This window comes from Pseudochaenichthys georgianus, unplaced genomic scaffold (genome assembly GCF_902827115.2).
Source record: "Pseudochaenichthys georgianus unplaced genomic scaffold, fPseGeo1.2 scaffold_573_arrow_ctg1, whole genome shotgun sequence".
NCBI lineage: Eukaryota > Metazoa > Chordata > Actinopteri > Perciformes > Channichthyidae > Pseudochaenichthys > Pseudochaenichthys georgianus.
In genome coordinates, this window is record NW_027263133.1 from 56,285 (window position 1) to 67,500 (window position 11,216).

Below are 11,216 nucleotides of genomic sequence, written 5' to 3' on the forward strand. Positions count from 1 at the left end.
TTGCTTCCCGTGCCGGAGGACGAGTTGCTTCCCGTGCCGGTGGACGAGTTGCTTCCCGTGCCGGTGGACGAGTTGCTTCCCGTGCCGGTGGACGAGTTGCTTCCCGTGCCAGAGGACGAGTTGCTTCCCGTGCCAGTGGACGAGTTGCTTCCCGTGCCGGAGGACGAGTTGCTTCCCGTGCCAGAGGACGAGTTGCTTCCCGTGCCAGAGGACGAGTTGCTTCCCGTGCCAGAGGACGAGTTGCTTCCCGTGCCAGAGGACGAGTTGCTTCCCGTGCCAGAGGACGAGTTGCTTCCCGTGCCAGAGGACGAGTTGCTTCCCGTGCCAGAGGACGAGTTGCTTCCCGTGCCAGTGGACGAGTTGCTTCCCGTGCCGGTGGACGAGTTGCTTCCCGTGCCAGTGGACGAGTTGCTTCCCGTGCCAGAGGACGAGTTGCTTCCCGTGCCAGTGGCAACACCTTCGTCCCGCATGTTGCCACTTGTTTGTACCATTTTCAGGCGATTTGAAATCTGTTCTAGAAAAATGATGTGATTTTGGATATCTGTGGAGTTAGGTGGTCCGCGAGTGTTTTTTTATAAGTGTCCTTGGTATGAACACTTCCCTAAACTGTCTTGACTTGACTTTAGCTTGTTTTATTTTAGGTGAATCTTCGCTCGTTTCTTTACGGTTGTTAAAAGTCATTTAAAATATATTTCTGTTTCCCTACATCTTAATATTGAAAAGTGCAGTATGAATAAACTAACAATGTTTTTATGCTTCCTTCCTTTGCAGGGTCCGAGGGAAAGCTCACCGTCGTTGCCCAGAAGATGTGTGTGCTGTCGGGTAAGAAGCCTTGCATCGCAAACACTTATTATGGGATGTCCATGCGATGCAGCTTATTTGAAACGTGCATGCCTTCACCTTGTTTCCAGGCATCTCCAGCTGCAGCCACCACTCCGTGTCGGGAACATCGAGCCAGACGCTGAGCTCCGCGGTCGCTGTGATGTTCATCCCGTACCTCCAGCAGGAAGGTATGGATTCAACACATCGCCACACTTTACGTGACGGCAGACACAGACGTACCGTACGATGCTTTTCAAGGTGAACGGGGAGAAATTCATCCTGCTGGGTCATTTGCAGATATTGTCGTGCATCCCTCGAAATGTTCTCGTTAATAACGATGAAGCGACTAGACGTATTATTGCCTTATCGATTCATCCGTTGGTTGTTTTCTTATTTGCTTGGTAAAAAAAGGGCAACCCAGTTTCTCACATCCAAGGTGACGTCTTTAAACGTCCGCTTTGTTCAATCCGAAACCAAAACATGTTCACTTTAAAGGAAATAAGATAACATGTACTTTATTAATCCCAATGTGGGACTTGTTTTCGTTGCATGTCACAGGGTTCTTACAACCCCTGGAGAAGTCATGGAAATTCAAAAAGCTAATTCCAGGCCGTGGGAAAGTAATGGAAATGTAACTAAAGTTGCATCAAATATAATTTATATTTTAGCTAATCGCCGAAATAGTAATACTTTAATGATAATAAATACTGTATCGCATAGTAATGAAATGGCATTTAACTGTCGAGGTGTTTTGCTGGTGAGAGATTTTAGTTGGTAGAAGCTAGTAAGCCTACTATTGGATTTGTTTTATCGGCACGACATGTTTCAGACCTTATTTCCTGTTCCACGTTAAAATAAACCATTTCCAGTGGAACGCTGAGAAACAGTCATGTTTTTGGTCATGGACAATTAGGTAAAGGTCCTGGAGAAGTCATGGTGTGTCCTTGGGCAAGACGCTTCACCTGAACTTGCCCCTGTGGGTATTGTCCACAGTATCTGACCATTGCATGTGTGATATATGTGTAATGTGTGTATATGTAAAAGCGCTATAATAAATGTCAGGAATTATTATTATTATGGTGAAAAAGTGTTTGAACCCTGGTTTCGTCTGATTGCACGTACCCACATATTAATAAATAATAATTAGATTTATAAGAGGGTATCGTGCATTTATAAGCAAGGCAAAGCAAGTTTATTTCTACAGCACCTTTCAACACAAGGCAATTCAAAGGGCTTTACAAAATTCGAAAGACATTAAGAAAATGGCATTTAAAATCAGTCATTAAAAAGAAAAGATAATAAAAGAAACATTAAAAGAAAAAATACATGGATAAAAGTTACAGTGCAGTCTAAGCATTGTTCTTGATTATTGTTATAAGCATTTTCTGCACGGAAAATTACTTCAAAACGAAATATCAGAAATGTATTCTATCGTCAATCAACTTATATAATATACATATTGATAAGAGAGATTTTTGTCGCTGTTATTTTAACTCATTTAGGCCGGTTACCGATGCTCTTATATTTTCCATTTCAGTTCACGAGGGCACGCTGGTCCACGCGGTGTCGGTGCTCTCTCAGTGGAGCGGCCGCCTCACGGTGGAAGTTCCCTCCGCCCTGCTGGACTGGCTGAAGAAAGCGTTCAGCCTGAAGACCTCCACCTCCTCCGTGAGACACGCCTACCTGCAGACCCTGCTGGGCGCCTTCAGAGGTCCGTCACTATGCTCCATACAGACTAAATAAGAGTTTTACATGCAGGGTTTCAAACGTAGAATTTGTACATAAATACCCAAAAAGCTTTATTTATCCTTTCCAGAAACGTGTCAGTATTTCTTAAAGGACTCCCATCATGCAACATTCACTTTCTGATGTCTTTTATACATCAATATGTGTCCCCCGGTGTGTCGGGGAACTCAAAATAAAACCCTCTCTCTTTTCCTCCGTACCCAAATCTCTAAAAACGGGGAACAACGGAGCTGATCCAGATGTGCGTCCGATATGACGTAATATCTGAAATGTGGACCCACGGCCCAATCAGAAACGTTGCTATCAGAAACAATGCCCGACTGTTTTGGACGTAATATGGTCGGTGTTTACATTAATCGCTAACGCTCAGAGCTAACCTGTACTGGAGAGCATGTGTGTGAAGAAGCAGGAAGTAGAAAGGAACTCACCTTGTGGTATAACCGGCAAGAGAGAAAGCCTTTGAGCTCCAGACTGTTTCAGAGAGAATCCTTGATGTGGTCTAGAACATGATATGGCATTTTTTTTTTTTTACCTACGGACCCAGAATCAGCACTTTAGTAACAGGGCTGAAATAGAGACGATCTGCTTGGTATTTTGAGCATATATATCTGTATATATCTGAGCTATAATAAATGATTGAACTTGATCTAAATCCTCCGTCTTCCCTTCAGGAGACACTCTGGCTCAGGCCTCAGACCTCGTGCCGTTGCTCCTGCAAACCGTGGAGAAGGCCGCGGCACAAAACTCCCAGCATGCACTGCTTTCCGAAGGCGTGGCAGCGTCGGTTCTGTTGAGTCGTCTCGCCCTGCTGGAGACACAGTCAGGTGAGGGGATGTGTATTATATTAATATTGTGATATGAGACTAGATATCGTCTTAAATTGTCGATATCGTAATTTTTTTTATCCTGGTTTGAAACACTGCCTTTTAGTTAAGAAAGTTAACCATCAGAATCAGAATTGGTTTAGACATACGAGGGATTTTCCCTGGTGTGTAATGATGCACACATAAACACAGTCAAAGAAATAAGGTTTTAAAATAGGAGAAAATATAAAATGACATTTAAAGAAAAGACATAAATATACCAAAAATAGTAAAAACAGGGATATGGAAAATAAAATGATTTCTCAGATATGAGAGAAAGCAATGAACAGAAATGTGCAACGTTGACAGTTAATGTAATACCAGTCTAACTGCTCTACTGTTCTTCTTTGTCATTTCAAAATATGTTGTGCAAGCACCCATCGTAAACCCTAAAATACTGTCACGTTATTGACGTATCTGGTAAAAAAATGTCATAGTATTGGATTTGTGTTGTATCACCCTGGCGTCTTGGCGATTAATATCTTTCACTCATTGAGCATGCAAGTGCTGTAACGTGATTTTATTTCTTCTCTGCAGAGGCGAAGTTCTCCAACTTCTGGAGCCTGATCTTGGATGAGAAGAAGCCGCTGCTCACCACAGAGAAGTTCCTCTCTCAGGCCAACGACGAGAGTAAGGCCATATATATCTTAATAGCGTAAAAGCTATATCAAAAGTACACACATCCTTCACTCAAGTAGAAGTACAGATACTCGTGTTTAAAAATACTGGTAGAAGTAGAAGTACTGACTAAACTTCTTTAACTAGCAGCTGCTTTAAAGAGTACCTGACCTCCCTTTATATTAATAGAACAATAATGTCATTGTTAGCTAATGAATGTTTCCATGCTGAACAACGGCAACGGCAGGTATTTGTGTTCAACTATGTAAGAAGTAGAAAGTACAGGTATTTGGGTTCAACATGTAAGAAGTAGAAAGTACAGGTATTTGAGTTCAACATGTAAGAAGTAGAAAGTACAGGTATTTGGGTTCAACATGTAAGAAGTAGAAAGTACAGGTATTTGGGTTCAACATGTAAGAAGTAGAAAGTACAGGTATTTGAGTTCAACATGTAGAGAAGTAGAAAGTACAGGTATTTGAGTTCAACATGTAAGAAGTAGAAAGTACAGGTATTTGAGTTCAACATGTAAGAAGTAGAAAGTACAGGTATTTGAGTTCAACATGTAAGAAGTAGAAAGTACAGGTATTTGAGTTCAACATGTGAGAAGTAGAAAGTACAGGTATTTGAGTTCAACATGTAAGAAGTAGAAAGTACAGGTATTTGAGTTCAACATGTAAGAAGTAGAAAGTACAGGTATTTGTGTTCAACATGTAAGAAGTAGAAAGTACAGGTATTTGAGTTCAACATGTAAGAAGTAGAAAGTACAGGTATTTGAGTTCAACATGTAGAGAAGTAGAAAGTACAGGTATTTGAGTTCAACATGTAAGAAGTAGAAAGTACAGGTATTTGGTTCAACATGTAAGAAGTAGAAAGTACAGGTATTTGGGTTCAACATGTAAGAAGTAGAAAGTACAGGTATTTGAGTTCAAAATGTAAGAGAAGTAGAAAGTACAGGTATTTGTGTTCAACATGTAAGAAGTAGAAAGTACAGGTATTTGAGTTCAACATGTAAGAAGTAGAAAGTACAGGTATTTGAGTTCAACATGTAAGAAGTAGAAAGTACAGGTATTTGAGTTCAACATGTGAGAAGTAGAAAGTACAGGTATTTGAGTTCAACATGTAAGAAGTAGAAAGTACAGGTATTTGAGTTCAACATGTAAGAAGTAGAAAGTACAGGTATTTGAGTTCAACATGTAAGAAGTAGAAAAGTACAGGTATTTGAGTTCAACATGTAAGAAGTAGAAAGTACAGGTATTTGGTTCAACATGTAAGAAGTAGAAAGTACAGGTATTTGGTTCAACATGTAAGAAGTAGAAAGTACAGGTATTTGTGTTCAACATGTAAGAAGTAGAAAGTACAGGTATTTGTGTTCAACATGTAAGAAGTAGAAAGTACAGGTATTTGAGTTCAACATGTAAGAAGTAGAAAGTACAGGTATTTGAGTTCAACATGTAAGAAGTAGAAAGTACAGGTATTTGAGTTCAACATGTAAGAAGTAGAAAGTACAGGTATTTGGGTTCAACATGTAAGAAGTAGAAAGTACAGGTATTTGAGTTCAACATGTAAGAAGTAGAAAGTACAGGTATTTGAGTTCAACATGTAAGAAGTAGAAAGTACAGGTATTTGGGTTCAACATGTAAGAAGTAGAAAGTACAGGTATTTGGGTTCAACATGTAAGAAGTAGAAAGTACAGGTATTTGTATTCAACATGTAGAGAAGTAGAAAGTACAGGTATTTGAGTTCAACATGTAAGAAGTAGAAAGTACAGGTATTTGAGTTCAACATGTAAGAAGTAGAAAGTACAGGTATGTGAGTTCAACATGTAAGAAGTAGAAAGTACAGGTATTTGAGTTCAACATGTGAGAAGTAGAAAGTACAGGTATTTGAGTTCAACATGTGAGAAGTAGAAAGTACAGGTATTTGGGTTCAACATGTGAGAAGTAGAAAGTACAGGTATTTGAGTTCAACATGTAAGAAGTAGAAAGTACAGGTATTTGAGTTCAACATGTAAGAAGTAGAAAGTACAGGTATTTGAGTTCAACATGTAAGAAGTAGAAAGTACAGGTATTTGAGTTCAACATGTAAGAAGTAGAAAGTACAGGTATTTGAGTTCAACATGTAAGAAGTAGAAAGTACAGGTATTTGAGTTCAACATGTAAGAAGTAGAAAGTACAGGTATTTGAGTTCAACATGTAAGAAGTAGAAAGTACAGGTATTTGAGTTCAACATGTAAGAAGTAGAAAGTACAGGTATTTGAGTTCAACATGTGAGAAGTAGAAAGTACAGGTATTTGAGTTCAACATGTAAGAAGTAGAAAGTTACAGGTATTTGAGTTCAACATGAGAGAAGTAGAAAGTACAGGTATTTGAGTTCAACATGTAAGAAGTAGAAAGTACAGGTATTTGAGTTCAACATGTAAGAAGTCAAAGTAAGAAGTCGTCAGAAAAATAAGTATTGGAGTAAAGTATACTGATACCAGAAACATGTACTTAAGTACAGTAACAAAGTATTTGTACTCCACTACTTCCCCCCTCTGATAAAGTGATACATATAAAGACATGAATTGATGTTCCTGTGTTTTCCCTGCAGCTCTGCTCACCGTGCTGCAGCTCTGTGAGAGGCTCTTCCTGGATCACGCTCACCGGTTCAACAACAGCCAATCACAGTGAGTCTGTCCTTCTGTTTACATGTGGAGACCTTCAAACTAATTCAGTCATGAACTCACGCTCACATTTGAACAGGCATGCTTTTCGATGTGTAAAAGTCCAGAGTGTTTTAATATTAAAGATCTGGTGCAAAGTAGGGCTGTACCAGAATATTCGTTCGTTGGAGTACTATTCGGGTTTCTATTTCGATATTCGGATATATTTTTTTGTTCTTGGAATTTAAGAGCTTGTGCCTCTTCGGGGGGTGCCAACACTTAACCATAAACGTTATCGTTGACTTTCTCCGTCTTTATATGTAGATATGACTTTTTCTCCGTTAATCTCCGTCGCGTTGTTTCCATAGCAACAACAACTTCCTGTCAACAGCGCTAACTCTCCTTCAAAATAAAAGCATGACCATCCAAAATAGGAAGCCGAGCCAAATTACACTTAAAGACGTTTACAACTGCAACGAAAGTAACGAACACGACGCGATATCCTTTTCAATTTTAAAGAGCACAAATTGGGTTACATTAACAAATTTCACTGCTTGATGATTACTACGCCCCGCCCCCCCGAATATTCACTGCTGATTACTACGCCCCCCCTGAATATTCACTGCTGATTACTACGCCCCCCTGAATATTCACTGCTGATTACTACGTCCCCCCCGAATATTCACTGCTGATTACTACGCCCCCCCCGAATATTTCACTGCTGATTACTACGCCCCCCCCCGAATATTCAATGCTGATTACTACGCCCCCTGAAATTCACTGCTGATTACTACGTCCCCCCCCGAATATTCACTGCTGATTACTACGCCCCCCCGAATATTCACTGCTGATTACTACGCCCCCCCCCGAATATTCACTGATGATTACTACCCCCCCCTGAATATTCACTGCTGATTACTACGCCCCCCCCCGAATATTCACTGCTGATTACTACCCCCCCCCGAATATTCACTGCTGATTACTACGCCCCCCCCCCGAATATTCACTGCTGATTACTACGCCCCCCCCGAATATTCACTGCTGATTACTACGCCCCCCCGAATCTTCACTGCTGATTACTACGCCCCCGAATATTCACTGCTGATTACTACCCCCCCCCGAATATTCACCTGATGATACTACGCCCCCCCCGAATATTCCACTGCTGATTTACTACGCCCACCCCCGAATATTCACTGCTGATTTACTACCCCACCCGAATATTCACTGCTGATTACTACGCCCCCCCCGCATATTCACCTGCTGATTACTACGCCCCCCCCGAATATTCACTGCTGATTACTACGCCCCCCCCGAATATTCACTGCTGATTAATACGCCCCCCCCCCGAATATTCACTGCTGATTACTATGCCCCCCCCCGAATATTCACTGCTGATTAATACGCCCCCCCCCGAATATTCACTGCTGATTACTATGCCCCCCCCGAATATTCACTGCTGATTACTACGCCCCCCCCCCCCCGAATATTCACTGCTGATTACTACGCCCCCCCCGAATATTCACTGCTGATTACTACGCCCCCCCCCAATATTCACTGCTGATTACTACACCCCCCCCCCCAATATTCACTGCTGATTACTACGCCCCCCCCCCCCCCCCCCCCGAATATTCACTGCTGATTACTACGCCCCCCCCCCCCCCCGAATATTCACTGCTGATTACTACGCCCCCCCCCGAATATTCACTGCTGATTACTACGCCCCCCCCCCGAATATTCACTGCTGATTACTACGCCCCCCCCCCGAATATTCACTGCTGATTACTACGCACGCCGAATATTAGAATATTCGCTGCTGATAACTACCGAATATCCGGAGCCCAAAAAATGGTATTCGTGACAGCCGTAGTGCAAAGTCGTGTGTGAGTAAAGAAGCGATTATACGACTGGATGAATGAGACTAGATTAAACTAAATTTAAATTAGATTTTCTAAACCAATGATTTGATGGTTTTCCTGTTGGTAACAAACTACCAATATGGAAGTTGAATACACACATTTTAAGGGATGTGTCCACAGGGCGAAGTCGTGGACAGTGCAGTAAAAGCAGATCATACCTACAGATGTGTCTCTGACTTGAATGCTGTCATGCTTTAATCAGAAGTTATTTCTTCCTTCAACTTGCGTTCAATATTTTTGTGCAGATATCTCCTTTAATCCCGTTTTATTTCTCCTCTGTCTTCCTCCCGCAGCATGTATCATCGCGCCACAGTTGCAGTGATTCTGTCTCGCAGCTATCGAGTGAGGAAGCGCGCGCAGCAGACGGTCCGGAAGCTGCTCTCCTCTCACGGAGGATCCAGCCTGGCGCACGGCCTTCTGGGAGAACTGCGCGTCGTCATCAACAAGCACAAAGTACACACACGCTATTATTTACCATCGATCAGGGGGTTTCACGAAACAGGAAGTAAAACGGCAACAAATTATTAAACTAAAGATGAATTAACACACACACTTACACACACACACTTACAGACAAGTACACACTTACAGACACGTACACACACTTTCTCCATCCTCTCTATGATGTTAGTTACTGACAGTGTGTGATGTCATTCCTCAGGTGTTGCCGCAGGACGTCCTGGTGTCGGAGACCGGAGAGCTGACGGAGGTCGGGCGGAGCTACAACCCTCCTCGAGTCCTATTGGACGCTCTGTGTTTGGTCTGCTCCTCCACCAGCCAATGGGGAGACTCCAAAGAAGCCGAGAAAATAGCCATGGACACCCTCATAGTCGCCCATCATCCATCCATAGGTGAGGGGGAAAGTTTAACGCTAGCACTTTTAGTGTTTCAACACAATGTACGTGATAGGCTAAGGGTCGGGACATCTCTAAAAGGTTGACCAATCACAACAGAGCCGACGAGCTAACCAATCAGAGCAGACTGGGCTCTGGTTTCAGACAGAGGGTGAAAAGTATGAGAGAAATAAAGAGCTTTTTGAACATTAAAGCATGAAGACATTACATACTGATATACACCTGAACATCAGCAGGAGAGGACTCTTTAAAGTAGAGACCCTACATACTGATATACACCTGAACATCAGCAGGAGAGGACTCTTTAAAGTAGAGACACTACATACTGATATACACCTGAACATCAGCCGGAGAGGACTCTTTAAAGTAGAGACACTACATACTGATATACACCTGAACATCAGCAGGAGAGGACTCTTTAAAGTAGAGACACTACATACTGATATACACCTGAACATCAGCAGGAGAGGACTCTTTAAAGTAGAGACACTACATACTGATATACACCTGAACATCAGCAGGAGAGCACTCTTTAAAGTAGAGACACTACATACTGATATACACCTGAACATCAGCAGGAGAGGACTCTTTAAAGTAGAGACACTACATACTGATATACACCTGAACATCAGCAGGAGAGGACTCTTTAAAGTAGAGACACTACATACTGATATACACCTGAACATCAGCAGGAGAGGACTCTTTAAAGTAGAGACACTACATACTGATATACACCTGAACATCAGCAGGAGAGGACTCTTTAAAGTAGAGACACTACATACTGATATACACCTGAACATCAGCAGGAGAGCACTCTTTAAAGTAGAGACACTACATACTGATATACACCTGAACATCAGCAGGAGAGGACTCTTTAAAGTAGAGACACTACATACTGATATACACCTGAACATCAGCAGGAGAGGACTCTTTAAAGTAGAGACACTACATACTGATATACACCTGAACATCAGCAGGAGAGGACTCTTTAAAGTATAGACACTACATACTGATATACACCTGAACATCAGCAGGAGAGGACTCTTTAAAGTAGAGACACTACATACTGATATACACCTGAACATCAGCAGGAGAGCACTCTTTAAAGTAGAGACACTACATACTGATATACACCTGAACATCAGCAGGAGAGGACTCTTTAAAGTAGAGACACTACATACTGATATACACCTGAACATCAGCAGGAGAGGACTCTTTAAAGTAGAGACACTACATACTGATATACACCTGAACATCAGCCGGAGAGGACTCTTTAAAGTAGAGACACTACATACTGATATACACCTGAACATCAGCGGGAGAGGACTCTTTAAAGTAGAGACACTACATACTGATATACACCTGAGCATCAGCAGGAGAGCACTCTTTAAAGTAGAGACACTACATACTGATATACACCTGAACATCAGCAGGAGAGCACTCTTTAAAGTAGAGACACTACATACTGATATACACCTGAACATCAGCAGGAGAGCACTCTTTAAAGTAGAGACAGTGGGAAAATAGATTTCTATGATACATTTGATGCCTCAAAGTTGTACAAATGGCATTACTATGAATATTGGGTTGTAAATCACTCGGCTGATTCCACCTGACCTTGGATCTGCTGCTCGTCTCTTCCAGTTGAGGTTCGCAACGCCATCTGGCCCTACCTGCTGAACTCCATGAACATAAAAACAGAAGAGTTCATCGAGAAGAATCTGGAGGACATTCTGCCACGACTCCTGGAGGT

General features: G+C 42.0%; 1 protein-coding gene across 1 annotated transcript in view; it reads left to right on the plus strand.

The window, feature by feature from the left end:
• Positions 1 to 11,216, plus strand: part of gcn1 (GCN1 activator of EIF2AK4) — a 79,517-nt gene that overhangs the window by 11,419 nt on the left and 56,882 nt on the right. The window contains 9 exon segments of the mRNA XM_034079245.2: positions 772 to 822; positions 912 to 1,010; positions 2,360 to 2,533; positions 3,240 to 3,392; positions 3,969 to 4,061; positions 6,639 to 6,714; positions 8,903 to 9,062; positions 9,271 to 9,460; positions 11,108 to 11,216. The exon segment at positions 11,108 to 11,216 is cut by the window's right edge and continues 16 nt beyond it. Of these exon segments, the coding sequence (XP_033935136.1) occupies positions 772 to 822; positions 912 to 1,010; positions 2,360 to 2,533; positions 3,240 to 3,392; positions 3,969 to 4,061; positions 6,639 to 6,714; positions 8,903 to 9,062; positions 9,271 to 9,460; positions 11,108 to 11,216 (1,105 nt within the window).